General features: G+C 43.5%; 5 protein-coding genes across 5 annotated transcripts; 1 reads left to right on the top strand and 4 right to left on the bottom strand.

Moving 5' to 3' along the window:
* Nucleotides 1–638: 638 nt before the first annotated feature.
* Bfra_005310 (putative translocation protein sec63 protein) lies at nucleotides 639–2,889 on the bottom strand (the record flags this gene model as incomplete). Its single annotated transcript, XM_037335694.1, has 4 exons — nucleotides 639–799; nucleotides 859–2,443; nucleotides 2,494–2,805; nucleotides 2,857–2,889. 4 exons carry the CDS (start codon nucleotides 2,887–2,889, stop codon nucleotides 639–641), a joined length of 2,091 nt encoding a protein of 696 aa, XP_037192789.1.
* Nucleotides 2,890–3,568: 679 nt separating this feature from the next.
* Nucleotides 3,569–6,514, bottom strand: Bfra_005311 (putative dsdna-dependent atpase protein; the record flags this gene model as incomplete). Its single annotated transcript, XM_037335695.1, has 2 exons — nucleotides 3,569–6,149; nucleotides 6,204–6,514. The coding sequence occupies 2 exons, from the start codon at nucleotides 6,512–6,514 to the stop codon at nucleotides 3,569–3,571; spliced, it is 2,892 nt and encodes a 963-aa protein (XP_037192790.1).
* A 273-nt stretch (nucleotides 6,515–6,787) lies between these two features.
* On the bottom strand, nucleotides 6,788–12,293 carry Bfra_005312 (putative u3 small nucleolar rna-associated protein 10 protein; the record flags this gene model as incomplete). The annotated part of the gene is made up of 3 exons (XM_037335696.1): nucleotides 6,788–7,690; nucleotides 7,748–11,867; nucleotides 11,917–12,293. The coding sequence occupies 3 exons, from the start codon at nucleotides 12,291–12,293 to the stop codon at nucleotides 6,788–6,790; spliced, it is 5,400 nt and encodes a 1,799-aa protein (XP_037192791.1).
* Nucleotides 12,294–12,610: 317 nt separating this feature from the next.
* Bfra_005313 (uncharacterized protein) lies at nucleotides 12,611–16,279 on the top strand (the record flags this gene model as incomplete). Its single annotated transcript, XM_037335697.1, has 1 exon — nucleotides 12,611–16,279. The coding sequence occupies one exon, from the start codon at nucleotides 12,611–12,613 to the stop codon at nucleotides 16,277–16,279; it is 3,669 nt and encodes a 1,222-aa protein (XP_037192792.1).
* A 2,293-nt stretch (nucleotides 16,280–18,572) lies between these two features.
* Nucleotides 18,573–19,760, bottom strand: Bfra_005314 (putative serine threonine protein phosphatase protein; the record flags this gene model as incomplete). Its single annotated transcript, XM_037335698.1, has 4 exons — nucleotides 18,573–18,662; nucleotides 18,723–19,022; nucleotides 19,108–19,509; nucleotides 19,584–19,760. 4 exons carry the CDS (start codon nucleotides 19,758–19,760, stop codon nucleotides 18,573–18,575), a joined length of 969 nt encoding a protein of 322 aa, XP_037192793.1.
* Nucleotides 19,761–21,555: the final 1,795 nt, after the last annotated feature.

The raw sequence follows: 21,555 nt of genomic DNA on the forward strand, positions 1-21,555 counted from the left end.
TTGTTATCCTTCATTTAAATCCCTTGCTTTTCGTCTTTATATAGGAAGAATAAAAAGAGCGCTAAGATGGGAGTTCTGGATCGGCGTGTAGGAGTTTGGAGTCTTGAATCCTCATCTGGATCTGAATTTGATGCTGGTGTTGGTGCCAGAAAGCAAGGAAAGAAGGAAAAGGAAAGGATTGAATCACGCATCGAAATATTCAAATTTCAGTTGTGTCACTTTCATCTTATGCTTCACATCATTTGCACCATGAAAATCGTAGACGCATTTACACGTATTTTAAGAGTATAAATGAATGATGTGACTGAAGTGAACATAAGAAGATTAAACATATTCATTCTTTCATAATCGAATTTTTTAATTCATTGCATTGCATTGCATTTCTGTTCTGCTCTGCTCTGCTCTGCTCCAAGCAAAACTAAAGCCGCACACAACAAGCTATGTGTATAACATACAACGCCAACCCAAATGCTCATCACGCCTATTTTGTACAAGTACATACGATAAAGTTTCCCCCAATAAAGAAAAATCCCAAACACCCAAGAGATTCAGTGAGACAGACGTATAAAAGTAAGTATTGAAGATCCGCTTCAGAATGAATTCATGATATAGATTTAGAAGTAGACGAGCATGACTCATTATTCCCCATCAGTATCCGTATCTGTATCCGTCTCACTCTGTTCATCAACTTCTTCTTCAGTGTTACTATCCTCATCACTCGAGTCTCGAGTTATTTGCTTCTTCTTTTTGGGTGGCGGGACACCGGTTTTCATGGCTTGCATTTGTCCTGCTAGGGAATCTAGATTTTGTTAGTACGAGCTCAATTAAAAAAATGATAATGTTGGGATTTTAACATACCTTCATCCGGCTCACTAATATCGTCCTCTGCATCGATTTCCATAGCCTTGCTAGCATCTTCCACGACAAGTGTAGCTTCAAGCTTGGTATCAAACCCAACATATGAATCACAGATGAGATGCATAACAAAGGTGTAGCTTCCGGGTTGTGGCGGAGCCTGGAACTGTGCCTTAAGCGTTTGCATATTGAAAGTCGGTTTTCCACTTTCGTCAAATATGGGCTTGTCGAAGGCAAAGAATGTAAAAGGTGGTACAGCAATCTTGCCTTGCTTGCTATCGGTGAGGAAAACATGCCATTTAGGCGAGTGGTCACGTGTAAAGTAGGGGGCGAATGCAAGGGGTGGGAAGACCTGCTTATTTTCGGCCTTTTCGCCCTTGGCAGACTTCTTCGCGCGACCAAGAATGGCATCAAGATCATCCTCGTCTGGGTCAATATCTTCCAAATCGAGTTCGTTAACCTTAGGGACGTTCTCGCTTCCAGGAGGGATGAATCGCCCTTTGACAACAAAGGATACTAATGAGCTAGGGGTGATAAACTTTTCGCCTGTAACCTTGAAGAATGCCTTTTCAACCTGTAAATGAGGAAGTTGCTTTGCAGTAGACATGGCGGTTTTGTATTGAGCTTCTGTGAGAAGCCCATTTCCAACACTCAACTTCTTTCGGTATGCGTTTGGTAGTGCCATGTACTGTTGAAGGGTCAAATGAGTTTTAGAGTCGCCTTCAATTGCCTTCGCGATAGCCGGAGTAATGTATGGTAATTGAAGAAGGGGCGAGGCATTGGGTGGTAAAGCTTGAACGATGTTTTGAGCAGTCGCGTATGATGCAAGAATAGGGCCAGTAGTCGTGAAAGCGAGAGTGATAGCTGTGAATGCATTGTTGAGGTCATGAGCGATAGGAGCAACTTCGTATTTTGCCTTGTTGAGTTCAGAGTCTTCAAGTTCAGTTCGGCCCAAGTATGCCCATAGTAATGCAAGAGCCTTTCGTCGAGCACCGCCGTCTAAATCCTCTAGCTTTGTTTTGTCCTTGGCTGACAAGCCAGCTGCAGCAGTGATTCCATCTCCTTCCGCAAGAACTCTTGATTCCAATTTGCCAAGTCCCGAATCAGCTTTGTGGCCTTTCAAAATTTTCTTGTATTCAACACCACTGCTTAAAGCACCAACAATTCCGCCCTCGGTGATGCTCTCTTGATATTCTTGGAACAAGTTGTTGGCACTTTCAATTAAGACCTTCTCTTTTGACATGCGCTGGGTGCCATACCACCAGGTTCCGACAAGGTAAGGAAGTAGAACTCCCAAAAGAAGCGCATAGACAAGCACGACATATTTTCCGTTTCCTTCAGAGACGATCCAGGTGGGCAAAGCAATTCCGATGCTGAAGCTCTGTTTGCCATCGGGATGTCCAAATTGTATATAATTGTTTCGGATATCCTCATCGGTAAGCGCCTTGTATGCCTTTGTAAGCTCTACGAAGTAGTCGTTCAATGATTCGATCGTTTGGTTTTTAGCTGGGTCAGGTCTAATCTTATCAGGGTGGAATTTCAACGAAAGTCGTTTGTAGTGTGATTTGATTTCTTTTTCAGTAGCGGACTGTTGAGAGATTAGCCAATATCAAAAAGAGGTAATTAAAGCCAAATTACCTCTTTGATATCCAAGATATCATATGGATTCCAGATTTTTGCTACAGTTCTGGCTGTGACTTGAAATTGGTATGCCATAAGAGCTACTACCGCCCACCCCACAACCATAGCAATCATGCGTTTTATCTTTCTCTGTTTTCTTCTCTGTGCCCTCCTTTGGCTATCGATTAGATCCGCATGTTCTGGCTTGTAATCTGTCTTTATTCTGGGCGCCGTGGCGCCTGGATCTGACCTGGGTCTTAAAACGTCCCAAGTCAGAGCTGTAGATACGATTCCAACCAGTGTACCGACGAAGATAGGGAAAAATTGTCCCTGTAAAATGTTAGCTAGCCTCCTTGTGCTGTATGCGCAAAAGTTACATACCTGTTCATCGTAGGAATAATCCGTTCCACTCATCTTGAAATTATTTTTTGGCCTTCAAGACCTTTCTTTTAAGTGAAATTGCACGCAAATTAAAAATTTAATTCAACTCTCCCCTCCAAATATTATTTGCGACAATGTATCTAGCGAAGGAAGGACATGAAAGAAACCTATAAGTTGATTGTTCTTCGAAAGAAGATGTGTTATCATACGTTTCGACTTTTTGGCCCTCGAGCTTTTGAGATGTGGCTCGAACTTCAGTCATCACCGTAGAAAGAGAGGCTAGCTACTATTGGTATAGTTTGAAGCTCCCCACCAATCGAAACTTTGAAAACGAACTTTAAATTCAGGTGAAATCTGGACAGAGAAGGATATCGAAGAAAGGATTTATAAAGAATTTATTTATACATTCCCGATGTAGCCCTCAATGAAATAATAGTATGAGCTGCATGAAATGTAAAATCGGGATTGTTTATCATGTATTAAGCTCTTTATATTGATGAATATTTACAACAAGCCAATTCCGTTCTTAATTGCCTTGGCTTTATTCTATAGTCTTCCCAGAAGTTCGACACGGACAGCACCATCAGCATCATCATATATCTAAGATTCCCAAGCGAAAACTCCTGTATGCCAGATATAAAACCCAGCTCATGGCGCCTAGCAATGCAAATCAATGTTTATCCCTACCCCAATACTTATCTTGACATCGTATCTATCCCTTCTTAGCAAAAACATAGCAAACTTTACATCTTTCATCCTCTAGGACTGAAAGTAAGACGTCGTCATCTAGGGACTGTTTCACGTCCTTTACCTCTGTAGCAATCAAATCCGCCGATTTGATATGGAACATCGAAGTATCAATGTGTCTATACTCCATTAACGCTTGCATCTTCTTGCCTTTCTTGGATCGTTTTCCTTTAGTGGCTTCAAGAGCAATCTTTTGCTGGGCCTCTACATTTGCTTTGGTTGCTGGCACCAGTGAACAAGCTGGATTGATAGGGAATTCATCATCATCGTCGTCCTCTTCATCCTCTTCACTGGCGCTGATCTCTTTATTGGGCTCCGGCATCTCAGATGATGATACAACTGGCTCCTCGCGACCAACTCCTCCACAATCGCAACCCAAAAGCTCGTGAGTTTGGCATTGCGCATTTACATCTAATCTAAAGAGGTCTCGTAACTCATCAGCTGAAAAACTTGCTTCGTTCTTCTTGCCATCCATAACACTGTCGGCGAGTCCCATCTTAGTAACTTGTCGTTGATATATCTTTTCATCCATGCCTCCCGACATTAGAAACCTGTATATCTTGACTGGACGCTTTTGCCCGTCGCGATGGATACGTGCCATGGCTTGAAGGTCAGTAGCAGGATTCCAGTCAACGTCAAACAATACGAGGCGTGATGCTCCAATTAGATTTATACCAGCACCGCCGGATTTAGCCGAAAGGAGAAAGGCAAAATATTTTGATGCAGGTGTCTTGTTGAACGTATTTACTAGATCCTGTCGTTTTGCCTGAGGAGTGCTACCATCGAGGCGCAGAAAAGGTAAATTTAATGACGAAAGGTGTGACATTAGCAGGTCGAGAGTAGAAGTGTAGTTGGAGACAAGAACTATCTTTTCGGTGGTTGACTTCGAAAGCCGCAGGAGCATACGATTTAAAACTCTGAATTTACTGCTTGCCACGACTGGATTTTTCTTGAGAATCTCGGGAGGTATGCTTTCTAAAAGCTGAGCAACGTTCGAATTGCTAGGTGTATCTGTATCGCTCTTTTTGACAAGGAGGCTCGGAGCGTTGCAGACTTTCTTGAGCATAGTGATAAGCTGTAGAGAGGCCTCTGAGCTGCCAAGGACTCTGCCAAAGACCGGAGAGGCTAGGACATGCTGATAAACTTCAGCCTGAGCTTGAGTGGGCTTGCAGAACAATACATATTCTGTCTTTGGCTTTAAGTATTTTGAAAGTATGCTGGCGTTGCGACGTAATATAAACAACTTTGTCAACTCGGCCAACTCCTCTTCTCGGGCCGTTCCCTTCTCCATGTCGCTCTCTGTAGCACCTGGCTGTCTGCTTTTCAAGATTGGGGCCTCGAAACATTTTTTGAAAGTATTGTAGCCATTGAGTAGACCGGGGTTTACAAAGTCTACCATTGTAAAGAACTCTGATAAATCATTTTGTATAGGTGTTCCAGATAAAATGACTCGTCTCTCGGTATTCAAATTCTTGATTGCCTGCGCCGATTTGTTCGCAGCAGTCTTTAAGCGATGTCCTTCATCAGCTACGACTATATCTATTCCACCTCCTTTCTTTAACTCTTCCTGTACTGTGCGTAGTTTTTCATACCCGATGATCATGACGCTATAACTCTTGCCGTGAGTGAAATCGGTAAGCCGAATGTTTTTGGATCCATCTGCAACGAAAACGCCTATTCTTTCATTACCGAGCCACTTGTTGAATTCTGCTTTCCAATTAGAGATAAGAGTTACGGGACAGACAATCAAGGCCTTCTTTATGACGCCCCCCTCGTGTGGGTGCTCCGGATTTTGCTTCAATAACGTCCATAACAGCGCAATTGTCTGTAGTGTCTTTCCCAGGCCCATCTCATCAGCTAAAATTGCACCCTGTCCATTGAAGGAACGGTAGCCCATAACGCACTCGTACAAAAACTTAACTCCCTCCTTTTGATGATCACGTAGATGGCGACCCAAGAAGGGATCGACGACAACATCCACAACTTGCTTGCCTTTCGCAACACACTTGGGATTGGGCTGTTGCATTACAATCGCTCCTGGTGCAGAGGGATCATGCCGGGGAGTGGGCGCACCGCTTTTATTCTGTGGCATGATTGTCGTTGTTAGAAGAGGATTTTTGAATTGGGATTTGACTGCATCACTTTTCGGAGCAGAGGCATAAAAACTTTTGGCAGGAATTGCCGAGCCTAAGCCACCATCCTTTCTCTTCCCAAGTATGCTCGTAGATTTGTTTTTCGATATATTTGATAGGGTTAGATTAGGCGGAGATCGTGCGGCTGGACTGCTATGACTGTCTGATGTAGTAGATTGACCACCATTATTTAGAAAGTGTCGGCCAGAAAGAAAATCTGCCTTTGTAATGGCTGCATCAATCTCGACATCCTTCCCTCCAATGCTCAATGTACTGCCGGGTAACAAAGGCTCATTATACATGCAGCGGCCCATATCTCTGCCATCGATATTTTGGAGTCGAGCGTACCCTCCGGTAACTGCAAGTACTCCATCCCCATCCCAGGTCTTGTGTTTCTTCATCGTGAATTTGCGCCTGTGGAACTCATTAGTATGATTTCAGAGCAGAAGAGGGGTGGCAAATGCTCACCATAATACCAAATAGTATCCGTCAATGCTAGTTGGATTTTCTGATGAAGTAGGGGCTTGAGTTGCTTCGACAGGATTCTTTACAACCATCAAAGGTTTTCGAGGCGCATTGGCAGCCGAAGATGCAATCGGAGCCTTAATCTTTGGAGCCTCTTCAACATTGTGAATCAGAAGCCGTCTCTTCTTTGCCACCGGTTTAGTCAAAATTTCTTCCTCGGAATCTGATACGACCTGGACATCTGAGAACTCATCGACCGGCTTAGAAGGTTTCGGCACGCTCTTTAAGAGTGGAGGCCGGAATGGTTTGAACATTTTATTTTGACATTTGTTGAAAGCAGGGCAAATGCTGAGACGCGATGGTCATAAGGTTCGTGTTTTGTCGCGTAAATTTCGATACGCGCCTACACGTGACACTGACTAAACTGATCACCGGTGATGGTGAAAGGGCATCCCACTTGATCAATGGTAACAATGTAAGGTTAAAACGTTATCATCAGGTATGATTATCCATTCATTAAACCTCAACTAAATAAACTATTTGGGCTCCAAGATAACTCCGCTATTTTTGTTCAGGTATATCTACATTTATTGAAGCATGGAGTCCAGACTCTCTCCCAACACCCCCTCGATCTTAACAATCCAGCGATTCGTCTCCTTCTCTACAATCTCATCGTCATCCTCTTGGAGCTCACTAATGAATGGCAACATTTCTGGCAACATAGCCAACCATTCCTCTCCCAATCTATCGGTCAACGCTTGCTCGCACTTGACTGCTGCGAGTCTAACACTAGATACTTCTGAACGAAGATGCTTTAAGATCATCCCGTTGAGTTCCTTATGATGATCCGATGAATCAGCGGCAGCAGCAAGTTCAACGATAGCGGGAACAAGTTCATCGATCAAAGGTAATCCCGAGGCGTTCACAAATTGATCACACAAGACATGTGCGATTGCCTTGAAATGAGCTGGAGATTGCCAAAAGTCATCTTGGTCGTGCTCGAAACATGGTACTAAAGCTCGAAGAACTCTTGTCCATAACTCTCTCGAAGCGTCATTCTTAATATCGGTCTCTTTCAAGATCTGTACGGCATTGTCAAGCAAGTACGTGGCATAGCTTGTGACGATTGACTTGAGGTTGCCGAAGAAAACGGCCATAAACCCGTAGACACTCTGCAAACGCAGGTTTCTGCCAGACTTATCTTTTTTGGGCAATGATGATGATGCCCATTCAACCAGGTTGGAGAATATAGGTCTAAATGTCGAATCGTTGAACTTGTAGATCATTTCTAGAGCGACTTCGTTCACCTGTCCTTCTATTTCTGAAATAGTCTCGTCGCCTTGGTCATAATCATCCGCGTTAGACAAGTGTCTTCGGAGATCGAACGCGTTTTGGAATATCTTTGCAAGTATAGTGGAATGTTTGGAGACAACAGTCTTTGGATGAGCTTTGATTGACATGCTAAGCATCTCAAGTTGTTCACGGATAGCCTTATTTATATTAGTAAGTAGTCATAAAACTTTCAAGAACAGCAATGGAAGACTCACCCAAGTTCCTGCCGTTACTGCTTGCGCCCAGTTCTTCTCTAAAGCAACAAACATACTCTTAGCATCCACACGCTTTGCAGCCAAGTGAAGACAATTTTCTCTGATTTCATCTGCCTCATCTTCGAGCTCAGCCTCTGCTGAGTTGTTGGATATTAAAAGAAGGGTATCGAGGTATCCGCCTGTAATCATGTATGGAAGGTGTTGTACGAGAGCGCTTATAAAAGTGTATCCAGCGTTGTGGAGTTTCTGAGCCTCAACAGTGTCTTCGATGCTTGATTTGATGTACTCCAAAGCCTTTGGAATGGCAACAGGCAATACAGAAACCATACCTTCTCGCAAAATCTCTACCAAAGAGGCTAAGGACAGAAGAGCCATAATTTGCAAGCCAGCATCACTCTGCCCCAAGCAATGATTGCTTGCAATGGTTTCTGCAGCAGCAGACACAGCTTCGAGATCCTTCTTTCCATATTTCTCTGAGATTTTCTCAACGCAAGCCACAGCAGTACGCTTATAAGGCATGTCGGTAGACTCTCGAATGATTGAGGTAAGTTGGGGTAAGAACCCAAGCATTGCAACTCTTGAAACGGCATCTGATGCGCTTTCCTGGTCGATGCGAACCTGTAAAGAGCGCAAAATCTTTCGTCGCAAGTCCTCGTTAGGTCTATCCAAGAGTCCTTCGACTGATTTGACAAATTCACTTGTGGAAAGAAGACCCAAAATACTTTCTAGAATGTCTCCACAAGCATTGTGCATTGCCTTCTTATCTTTCAAAGATTCTGTCAAGACCAACAAGTTTTCCAGTAACGTGGAGTAGAGCTCGCGAATTCTAGCAGCTTCCATGTCGTCTCGATCAAGGAGTTTTGCAGTTTGTGTAATCAATCGTCGTTGCGAGAGTATGTGTGGAAGAAGCGTGAGTTCATGGAGAGCTGCACGTTGTGGGTCAATCTTCTCATGAGCTCCCAGTAGAATCAGCGAAAATGTTGGCTTGGGAGCCAAGAGATCATCAATCAGCTCGAGGTATTTAATTGCAGACTGGAGTTGAACCTCTACGCTGAATGCATTGGTCAGCTCCGCAGAGAAGGATTTAATATCATCGTTGACACCATATTTATCCACCAACATTATTAATAATGCGAATAGGAAATCTTCTGCTCCGAGAGTTTGGACCAGAGAAATAAACAATCCCTTTCTGCGGTGGACAGGAATATGCTCATACGCCGCAACAAAGCTCAAGAGCAACTCAGCAGCCCCTGTAACGGGGTTCCCTTTGTCTTTTCGAAGCGAGGTGATAAGAGGTGGGATGACCTCACGAATGGTTTGACTAATGACATGTGCAGAATAATCATCATTCTGTCTTAGTACTGAGCTTCCCATAAAGGTAAAGATGGGCATAACACTGTGGAGAACAACTTCTGGTGCGATGTCTGCAAGTGCAGCAATCATCAATAAAGCACCGTTCTGTACCTGTGGACTGGCTGTTTTCTGGACGCAATCGACAAGTAAATCTGCTCGAATATCAGAATGTTCTAACTCCATTTCTGGGTTGGCCTTGTGTGCTTTCAAAATTGATAGTAGGCTATTCAAGACCAAATCTTGGAGATATGCAAGCTCGGATGAAACTTGGACCTTGAAGTGTTGAAGTTCTGCCAAGGTGTTAAAGAGGCCCTTGAGAAGTTCTGGATGGTTTCCTGGATCAGAAGTATCGATGAGTTGCAACACAAATGTGACTTGGCGTATAGCAGCTGCAAGTTGTTTGGGGTCCTGTAAAGAAGTTCTAGCAACTTCTCCGTGGCTAGTTCGACGTCTTTTACTTGCAGGTGGAGCATCTGTAAGTTTCGCCGTCGTAGGTAATTGATCGAGGAAAGAAAGGAGAATTTCTGTTGAAAGAGGAGCGTTTCGCAAGAGTTCTAAAGCTTCTTCCGCTGATTTAATAGATCCCTCAGATGAAGATTGGGAAGCGTCCATCAACATTTGAGCTGTCTGCAGCTGCACATCACCCTTCAAAGACGTCCACATCTCACGCAGTCTTACAAATACGGCCTCAAGAAGGGTAGGGCGATCCGAAGCAATTTCGCCGTGTACAATTTGAGTGAAGAATTGCAAGCCTTCTTTGTCATTAGCCACAACGGTCGCAGCTGCTTGCTTATCGAAGTCTGCCATGGCAAATTGTTCATCTTTCGAGTGTTGCAATGCTACTTCTGGACCGAGGGATGCCCATTGTTGAAGTACTGGAAGTAGAACTTTGGTTCTAGTAGTGCTAGCAATGCTACGAACATGGTTAAGAATAACAAGAAGTCTGAGTTTGACCGAGTATACAGGTGTGTGAATGACGTGACTGGATAGGAATGACAAAATCGAGGCGCGGGTAGTTTGAGTCAAGCGTACATCATTCTTCTTGTTCGACTCTGCAGAAGCACGAGGACTATTCAAAGACTGTTCCACTACGGACTCAATGTGGGTTTTATCGAGAACACATTCTTCTAAAGCTGGAACCAAAACCTCTCTCAGAAGACGAGTAGCGTTATCAATTGACAACCATTTCGTCTCTTGAGTTTCTTCACCTGGGCCATAGATATCATCGAATGCCCATTGTTGTCGAGAGCTCGAGGCTTTCTTTGTGATTGCGCCAGCCGGGTAAAACGTCTCAATTTTGAGGATAAGCTCTGCTGCGGCACGACGAACCTTGGGCGCAGGATCCGCAAGCGCTGAAATTGCATATGGTATGATTCCTTGAATATCCACGCTTGCATTGTCATGTCCTGATAAGTATCGAGCCACCAAGTGAAGTGCAGAAACTCGGGCCATAACCGGATAAGGGCCGCACCAAATTCTAATATAAAATGTGAGATATAGAGTTTTTTCCAGGGCACTTGCGCGATTCATGATAGGTAGTTCATCAAATACATCCAAGTCGCCGGCATTAACCGCGGCGACCAAAAATGCTTGACACAAATCTTGGTAGATGCGGGAAGCACCATGCGTTAAGAATGAGGTCTCCTTAACACTGCTTTGTGGAAGTTTTTCAATTAGTTGTCGGAAATCGGGTCGAGATTCTGTTTTCGTATCATCATCTCCCATGACCACGTCCTCATCTACCTCATTTGCTGCTTCTATTCGTCTAATTGTGGTGGAGAGCTTCAGTTCTAATTCATCCATATCGACGTCGGTCTCTTTTAATGCACCTTGAATAACAGTCCCTACGTGACCAGAAAGTTGTGTCAGCGCAACAAGAGATGATGCGAGATGCGCTCGGGTGTTCTTCTCGGAATCTGTAGCATCATCAACACGATGCGCCACCAGCAGTAGATGCTTCACAACCACAGAAGTTTGCGCATCGCTAAGAAGACCATGTTCCACAATCTTTTCGATGGTTGGAAGACCTTGAACCTCTCCGCTTTTACTTATTCTGTCAACAAGGGCAAGACATAGTCCATTGGAGAGTCGGTCGATTCGTCGCTCCTTTCCTAATTCGATCAATTGAGTTGCAAGATCCGGAACCTTGAGCAGCTCTTTGATTACACGTCTTGTGATTTGCTTTGCGCCCCTGTGTTGTGCCAAAATTGAAAGACAAACCAATCCAGGACGAACGGTTTCGCTAGTCCAACCAAGAACCAATGCTTCCATCATTGCTGTCAGGAGTTTGTCGTCCAATCCTCCTTTGGAAGCTAAGATTGACAAGATCATGTAACATCCAATTCGCAAGTCCGGGACCTTTTGCATCGAAAGACCTTCGTTGAGAGTTGGTAGCAATCTCATTATCACATCCTGCTCGTTTTGTTGTTGGACTCCTCTTCTCCCAGAACGGGCCTTGTCCAGCATATTACTCGTAGCCTCGGTCATGATACCAGCCCAAAAAGCTAGAAGAGCAGGATAATGCTGCCTAGCTTTACATATACGCAAAACATATGCATTGAGTGTCGAGGCAAAAATAGTGCTATCAGTCGCAGCTGTGACAATTGGCCTTCTTTGTGGTTGGGTCAAGGATCGAATATATGGTGCTAAAAATTGATATTCTGCCGGAATCTTCGATGGTATTAAGGAAAGTAGTGTAGTAAATATAGGTAGGGTATGGTAGGGTAAGAAAGTTGTCAAGAGAAAGGATGTATTGTACTCGTGAATTCTACATGAATTAGTTCCGAGAACGAAAAGTTGGAATTCGAGAGGCATACCTGAATCTCCTCACCAACCATTCAACTGCTTTGATTGCTGGATTCAGACGTAGACGGCCACCAACTAATCCCAAGAATGCTTCCAGCCGTTTGTCTAATTCGGAAATCTCTGCCACTGGCAGCTGTGTACGATCTACCGTCTGACTTTGTTCGCTGAAGATTGTCTTCTGGAACTCGAGGAACCGACCATCGAGTAGACATAGTTCTTGAAATCCTTCGTGACATAATGGATAGAGTGTGTCGAAACTTTGTGATGCCGCGACTCTAGGTTCAAAAATCAGAGACTTTGAATGCGCAGCCTTTTGCGCCTTGAGATTTAATGAATTGGTTGAATTGGTCGCAATCTGCGCCAACTGTGCTTTAAGTGAAGAAGCCATTGTGTGATTATTGATACCACAATGTTACAAAACTATGGCATGTCGAAGTTCAAGAATATTATTTCTCGACGCTTATTACTTCATTCAAACTTCTCAATAAAAATTTCCAGCTCTATCGTTATCGAAAAATTTGGTCGGATAAATATTCGGCCCGATGACACTGCCGCTTTAAGAGTAAAGTTCCAAGTTTACAGCAGTAACATTGTAAGCAAATAATAAACCATTAGTAAATTCATAGTAGATCAACCGGTCCTCATCGAATATATTCTTTGAAGTTATTGGTAGCCATCCTGTTGATTAAATTCGTGCTAGTAATCATGACGGAAGCAAATCCTCCCGTTCCCAAATTCGCATCTTTCCGGTCAAAACCTTCTAGCGCTGTCGCAATTATCGACTCCGAAAAGGAGGATAAACACAAATCAGCGACAAGACAACATACCCAGGAAGAAGAACGTCCAAGAAATTATCGTCGGCATCACAGATCTAGAAGTAGAGAGAACCATAGGTCTAGGAGCAAGGAGAAGTCATATACACGTGACTCCCGCCACAGATCACGGAGTCGAGAGAAGCACAGGAATAGGGAGAAGGAAAACAATGAAAGATATAGCTCACGCCGTAGATCTCGGAGTAGAGATGGCCGTTCGTCTAATAATCATCGGCCTCTGAATGAGGAACAAATTCAAAGAAGCTCTACCGAAGTGTCCACCAAACATCAACCAGATGTCTCGGGGTCCGAAACTGCTTCTGACATTTATGTTGTTGACAGAAAAGGAGATGTGAAGAACCTGGTATATGGAAGCAATCACCGCTACAGTGTGCCACCATTTCATCGAATTGGGGCCGGTCGCGTTCTTGGTGCACCTCGAGACACAAAAATTGACAGAGATTATTCAGATGATAAGGGTATTGTGCTTACAAATTTGAGAGACTTCAGATTCAATAATCGAGAGAAATACATTTTTTCTAAGGTGGAGAGAGACAGACCTCGCCTTTTGAAGATCCGTTCAGAAGTTTTGGCCGAGGAACCTTTCTTGCACGATGACGATTTCGTTCCACTGCAGATTAGTAGAGGTAAAAAGCGAAAGAGAGTGGATCGAGAACTTGACTCGAATTCCGAATCTGATAATGATGATACTCATTATCGCTCAATACAAGGGAAAGCTAAAACGTCTAATCAACCTCAGGATAAAGCTTTTCAATATGCTTCAGACAGTGATTCCTCAGGGTCAGATGCTGGCCGAACTATGAGACTTGAGTCTTCAATCAAACAGAAGAATATAGAGCTATCCAGACGAATAGAGCATGCCCCAAATGATGTAGATGCGTGGCTTGCATTGATTGAGCATCAAGATATACTTCTCAAAGCAGGGGATGAAAGTCGTCGCATCACTAATGCAGAGATCAGAAGTACGGCGGACATCAAAATCCACATGTACGAAAAGGCTTTGGACAAGATTCACTACCTACAGGACCGCGAGCGACTACTTCTTGGCCTGATGGCGGAGGGTGCAAAGATTTGGGAAATAAAGGTTCAAGCTGAGCGATGGGCACAGATTGCAAGGGACAACATCAATAGTATCGTCTTATGGAAAAAGTACTTAGATTTCAGACAAAGTAACTTTTCAAGATTTAGATATGAGGATGTGCGTGAAGTATTCCTCGGTAGGATTCGTTCGTTGAAGGATAGCACCAGCGCCGCGCCAGAATGGAGCTCTGTGAAACTACTTTACGAGCAGCTCCTATATGTAGTGCTCAGGGCAACCCTTTTCATCCGTGAATCAGGCTTCACAGAACTCGCCGTGGCAATCTGGCAAGGTATCTTGGAGATAAATTTTCAAGGGCCGATGTCTATACGCACTGAGCATGAGGCGCCAGGGATTGCGGAAAACAGAACAATTGAGCTATTCGGTGAGTTTTGGGAGGCAGAAGTTCCACGAATTGGGGAATCAGGCTCTCTAGGCTGGAAAAGATTTGCAGAAACAGGAGATGATTCAACTGTTCCAGATGCCCAGACCGATGAACCGGAGATGTCACTTAATGGCCAAGACCTCTTTGAAAGCTGGGTCATCGCAGAATCTTTTCGTAGCAAAGCTTCTAGAGTGCCTGCAAGAACCATGGATGATACTGTGGAAGATGACCCTTATAGAGTCATTCTGTTCACTGATATCGAGAATTTTCTTTTGCTATTGCCAAAATCTGCCGAGTACCTACGAGGATCTCTCTTGAATGCGTTTTTGATATTCTGTCATTTGCCTTCTATGTCTACTCAAGATCATGAGTCAAGAATGGATTGGAGCCATGATTCTTGCTTATATAATGAGGTGCTTGACTATGATTTTGGATGGGTCAAAGAGAAGTACTTGAAGAAATCTACTGAGGAATCGATCGAGAGCGAAGAAACGAAAGCGTCGCCAGTTTTCGCAACTCCTACAACGACTCTTGCAATGGCCCCAGAATCTATGTTTAGCAACGGCTGGTTTAGTAGCTTCAAGCCATGGCGAGAAGTATACGGTAATGAGGACAATGGACCCATTTCTTATTCATGGGTTCGCAACACTTTGAAACAACTCACACAATCATATCCAATAGAAGATTTCGCAGAATACTACTTAGCATTTGAATGGATAAACGAGCCTGCCACCATCAAGAAAGTCGCTAAAACTCTCATTAAACAACATACCTCCAGTCTCAAACTCTACAATGCGTACGCTATGATCGAATGGTTAAAAGGCAACCAGGAGATGTCAAATGGAATCTACACTGCAGCTTTAGGGATGAACCAATCTATGCCTTCTTCGCCAGACCTCAACGGCAACAAAGATTCAGTCTACCTCTGGAAAAGTCTGATATGGGCAAATATCTCGATCGGATGCAGAGAAACCGCATTGTCGCACTTCCTCTCAATCCCCCACGGTATTCCCAAACCAACCACCCCCACCGAAATCACTCCAACTGCCCTCCTCAAAACCCAACAACATCTCTCCTTCGCCCGTGATCATTTCCTTACCACCCAAAATCCTACACACGCAGTCCTGTACGCCGAACTCCTTGCCCTCCTCAAGTACCTGACCACCACCTCCACAAGCGCGCCCCAGTCTCCTCAACAAGGAAACATCACCTCCGCTCTCGAAATTCTCACCACCTTCTCCGTCCAACTTTCTTCCCGCTTGATCTCACCACAATTAGCCTACCCCCTATCCCTCCTCCACCAATCCACAGCCCGTCTGCTACACCACCACGCAAAATCTGGTCCCTATCGTCCTCAAACCCTTCATTCCCAACTCACCACCTCGCTACGCTTATTCCCAAATAATGCGATATTCTTTTCCCTCCTCACATCCCCAGGACTTGGAATCACGAAACTTATGAGCCCGATTACTCTGAGCACTTTGTTCTCTGATCTTTTGCATAATTCGACTTCTTCAACCCATAACATGCTACCCCTCTATCTCAACATTATCCACCACTATCTTCAGAACACTCAATCTGCATCTCCAAACCTCAATACAATAAACTCAACATTCGTTTCGGCATTAAATCTTAAAGGTTCAAAATCAAACTTGGATCCTGGACTGGCGAGTTCGAGTGCACTTTGGAGATTGTATTTATTGTTCTGTGATGTATACCCTCAGTTTCTACCCTCCTCATCCTCATCTACATCTGAATTCTCATCAAAAGCTTTAATGCTTGGGTCAGGGTCCGCCAGCAGGGAAAATAGCAGAGAAGAAATGAATCGCAAAGCAAATGGTATGGTGGAGCTTTGGAAACAAGCGATAGCGAGAACGCCATGGTGTAAGGGGATCTATATGGTTGGATTTGAGAGAATATGTGGGATGGGTGGTAACGATGGTAATGGTGAAAGAAAGAACAGGATTAGCAGAGGTGAAGAGGTTGACAAACAGTTGAAGAATATATGGAGGGTTATGGGGGAGAAGGAGATAAGGGTACACGCGGATTTGGAGGGGGTTTGGGATGAGGAGGAATAGGGATAGGAGCATAAGAGAACGAGAGAATAAGGTTGAAACATATTACATACGTTATTTGGTGGTTACATAGGAGCCCTATCTTCACAATATCGGATATCTAAGCTCCAGAGAAGAAAATGGACAATATCTACCTACATCAGATCAATCAGTAAAGTCCACTTCTAAATACCATGAATCTATTGCCTACAACTTCTTCATCTACATCTACATCTACATCCATACAACACCATACCATACTCTAAAATCCATACATATCAGGGTCCCTCTCCCCTTCTTCCTTCTCATCTCCTCCTCGCCATTTCACTCCAAACTACACACATACATACCACCTCAAACCCCCATCAGAAACCAAATCCAAATCCACTAATATCCACACCATCACCTACCTTCTCCCATTCCATTCCCTTCCCTTCCCTTCCCAAAGCCCAATCTTCTTATCCTCCCACCCATCCATCCAAAAATATACCCAAGTGCACAGACTCAACTCACGACACTCTCCCTACTGCCCTACTGCTCTACTGCCTTACTACCCAACTTTCCACAGAACCAAAAACGATACCAAAAAAACAATCCAAAGAAATCATGAAAAATCAATCCAAATCTCATTTCATTTCATTTCATTTCATTTCATTTCATTTCATTTCATTTCATTTCATTTCATTTCATTTCATTTCAATTCAATTGAATTTCTCTTCAAAACAAAACCCAATCAAACAGACCAGATCAAACCAGCCCAACCCAAAGCACCCCAAACCATCAAATTAAACAACCCAAAACAACCCAACCCACCCATCCAAACTAACCCCCGATCTACACCACCCATCTCATCTTCATACAAAGTTTCAGACACTCTTACCACAGTAGTAATAGTACTATATAGTACAACCCGGTACCATTACTACCAGACATATATCGTACACCACAAAATGCAATACGATTTAGAAATCACCCATCACCTCATCAACTCATCAAGAATTATAATTATAATTATAATTGCAATACAAATCAAAGTTTTTTGTTTTCCCTTTCCTTCCCACAGTCTGTGCACCCATGGACGATCCTCCTATCCTATCCTATCTTACTGTTCACCTCCCTCCTCTCCCATCTCCCACCTTTTGCCATTTTCTCTCCGCTGTGCTTGTCCGCCCTCAGGAGATATCTATCTATCTACCTACCTCAATGCCTCAATACCAACCTCAACCTACCCATATCACAGCATCTATGCAATCACTAGATCAACAAAAATAATAATAAGAACATAGTGTGCCCCCACACAAAGAAGACAAACCAAGACTAAACAAAGACAGGCGGCAACCTAAGAAAGTAAGAAAATATACATTGGGCGATGGCCAACCTAAGCCAGAGCTAAAAAGCTACGAAAAGCTTCAACCTAGAATGAACATCAAAAGAAAAGATGCAAGAGAGTTTGACTAACCTACCATGCAATTGCCCATACGGCACATACAAACCATTCCCTTCACCATCATCACGCTATTCCCCCAACATACGCAAACTATCTAACAAGCATGATTTCACTCATCAAACAAAATCAATCATCAACACGCATAGCTCATCTCATAAAATGTCAATGAGGTGTAGTAAAAAAAGGTCAGTTACATAGAACAAAGGTACAATTCGCATCGTTGAGTTATTTTTTCTGCTTTCTGTGCTCAACCCATGCACATCCTTCCTTCCCTTTTCCCTTCTTTATCTCGTTGCCCGGCACAATCAATTGCCCCCCTTCTCAAACGTATGAACACAAATATTATGAGTTACCCGTCATGAGCCTTCTCTCTGAAAAATCCCCTCCCGCCTTTCTATGAAAACCAGAATCCCAAAATCCGAATGCCAATACCCGAAAACCGAAACTCGCCCGAATAACGTCCCATGTATCTATCGTCATGTCGTGAAAATGCTGGCATGTCAATTCAAAGCAAAAGGTCGTGATTCGGCCGAAAGTCGTTGGGAAAAACGTATCGAGTGGAATCCTTAGTGTTAGTGATCGAAAAGCGTAATGGAAAAGTTGTTGTGTACAAAGTCGCATTTGGCAATGAGAGGAATAAGGAAACGAAAGGTAGGATGCGGAAGGTGTCGCGCAAATAGGTATATTTGGTCGAGATCGAGGTCTGGAGGATACTTGCAAAAGTCTGGTGAGATGACGGATCTCAAAGAGAAGCGATCGGTGAAAGGGCGCATATTGATCGAGGGCGATATTCGTTGCGTGGAAAATCGCGAATTAAGCTTATCTGCGTCCGAACCTGCTACACAAAAGGAAGTTCGTAATTGATCATCTTTATTTTTTCCTCGGAGTGACGGGCCTGCTGGAGGCACCTAGACCACCTGTTGTGACGTACTTTTGTTTTTTCTCCGCTGGTTTTAAAATCTGGAAGAGGAAAATTAATATAACACTCATAAAAATGAGGACGATGCAATTGCGACCTACCTGGAATGAACATAGCAAACTCTCATCCACACTCATCATCGCTCCGGCATTGTCAAACTCTCCACAGTAGTTGGGCGCACTGAAGAGTGTTACCAATTGCCGCTTTGAGAAGAACTCGTAACCATCCTCGACGACTTGATGAGCTCTGCATATCAAATCCATATCATGCTTTTGTAAGAACCTAGAAACAACATCGGGACCGAATGTGAATGATACACCACGATCGTTTTCGCTCCAGCCGGTGATATCCTTGTCTGGATCAGACCAGAGGAGATCGCAAAGGAGACCGCAATCAGGAATCTAGTTTCATATTAGCAAGAGCTCTGGCCTCCTCCCATGGCACATTGAGAGCTGGCAAATGAAAAGCTTTATCTGGTGGACTCACATCAGTTGGTCGCATGACACGACGGATTTGCTCCATGGAGTTCAGATCTGGACTCAAACCACCGTGCATAGTGAAGATTTTTTCGTCAATGATTGCTGCAATGGGGAGGCAGTTGAAGCAATCAGTAAATGTCTTCCATAGCTTAATGTTGTATCTTCTCTTGCACTCGTCGTAGAAACCGTAGATTCTGTTGATGGAGGCACACTCGTGGTTACCGCGGAGGATGAAGAAGTTTTCTGGGTATTTGATTTTGTATGCTAAGAGCAAACAGATAGTCTCGAGGGATTGTTTGCCTCTATCAACATAATCACCAAGGAAGAGGTAGTTAGCCTCAGGAGGAAATCCACCATATTCGAACAAACGGAGGAGATCGTAGTATTGACCATGAATATCACCACAGATCTATAATCATGCCATTCAATCAGTATTGCTTTACGAGCCTAGCGCATTGAACAAATGAATGCTTAATATCATACCTTGATTGGTGCCTCGAGCTCTAAGAGAATAGGTTGAGAGATGAAAATTTCGCGAGCCTTGGTGCAAAGATAACGAATTTCTTGTTCCAAAAGCTGTACTTGTTTGCCTGGTCTGCTGCCTCTAACTTCTAGCAGTCTATCAATGATAGAGTCGAGATCGACTTCTGGTTCTGCCATCGCGTTTGTCCTCCTTCAGGAGAATTTGACTGTAGGTGTTGTAATGTAATCCGCAGCAGGTGGACGTCAAAAGACAGTGGATTATAAGGTCGTAGATGTGTTTACGCTAGGGCTTTAATTCACTTCACTTCTCGATCTGCTGCGCGTTATAGATTAGTCTAAGCCAAGATAACTTGATGTAAATGGAGCCTTTTGATTATGTTGGAAGCGAAGCTCAACAAGATTAAGGAGGGTTCGAATAACTTACAATGAAGTTGAATCCGCCTCAATGGATTTCTCTGAGGGAAACCACGTCAAAACTACTCTTTAAGGAGTATTTTTCTTGATGTCGTGATGTTGTGGCAGTGTTAATGAATTGGGCTCAAGAAGTCACCAACTGTATTAAGCTGAATAGAACTCTGAGTAAACAGGTATGTGAAAAAGAGGTGATTTGTTATGATTTATTCACCGGTCCTTTTTGAATTATGGATTCGCCGCTTATGTCGCAAAGGATGCGATAATCTCGTCTTAAGAATCGTAGATGAAGTTTCGCAAAGTAATCTTTGTCGACTCGAAAATATTTCGTGGTTGTCAAGTCGAGGGATGAAGTTGTTACGGGCTTGTCGGATTTCTCTTGTATTTTCAACAAGCGCGCTCTCGTTTATCGCCTTAAAAAAAGGTCAAAGGTTCGAGAACGGCCGTACAAAGCAAGCAGTGGAGCCAGGAACAGAAGAAAAAAAAATAAGATGAGTGTGAGAGCCAGACAGAGTCGAGAGAGTCTTTAGGTAGAAAGAGAGGAGGGGAAATTTTTAATTTTCTTATGATATATCGGTGATTCGGATTTTCCTCTCCTTTCCTTTCTTTTTCTTGGATTTATCTCTTTCTGGTATAAATCTTTTGGTGTTAATTTTATATGGTGGGATAACTGAAACTTTTGAAGTTATTCCAAGTCACACACATACAAATCCTCGCTTTGGGGGGAATGATTTCGTTTCTTCACAAATATAGTAAGACTGCCTGTACTGTGATGTGATGCATAGTAGTATAGAGGTAAGAAAAGTTGGAAGGAGGAAGGGGTTACGAGGGGGTTACGAAGGGGGAGGGGGTGGCGAGATTAATCTGGGAGAGAAGAAGAAGAACAGCCAAGTTGGAGGAACAGTTTAGCTTTATGCCTTGCTTAGGACTGGTTGACTGTTGACTATCATTGACTGTTGACTGCATCTCGAAATGTATGGAGTCAGTACACGAGTCAGCCAGCGGTTTGCATCTTGTATGGGCTGCGGGTGCGAACGTGATTAATACTGGAATACTGGAATACTGGAATACTGGAATACTGGAATACTGAAATACGACAATGGCAAACAAGAACGTTGATAGACCGGTCAAGTATCTGTCAATGAGTAGGTATGAGTACCTCAAGAGAACTATCAATGTCATGCATTATTTCGAGGCCTTCACTTGTTTTGAAGCATACATAACCTCAATGAATGAGTGTATCCCACCAAGTAAGAAGGCTGCCGTGCCGGTATGTACTCATGTAGATTAAGTGTGAGTGTAAAAGTGTAAGTGTAGCTTTTGAGCTTTTGCATCGTTTATCATTTATTGTATCTGAGTGCAAGTCTATTTTGGGTGATGAGGCTACTCTTGCTGTGTTACCATATGAACAAACGTTGACTCTTCTTTTGGGAATGCAAAGTCTCATGTACACATTGGGTACATTTCTCCTTCAGTCAGATTCCTGTGTCACTTCGTTCGAGATTGCCAATGTTTCCATTGAGCACAGCGAGCTTGTGCAACCCCCTCTCACCTCCCTCCA

This window comes from Botrytis fragariae (assembly GCF_013461495.1).
Source record: "Botrytis fragariae strain BVB16 chromosome Unknown tig00000054, whole genome shotgun sequence".
Lineage (NCBI taxonomy): Eukaryota > Fungi > Ascomycota > Leotiomycetes > Helotiales > Sclerotiniaceae > Botrytis > Botrytis fragariae.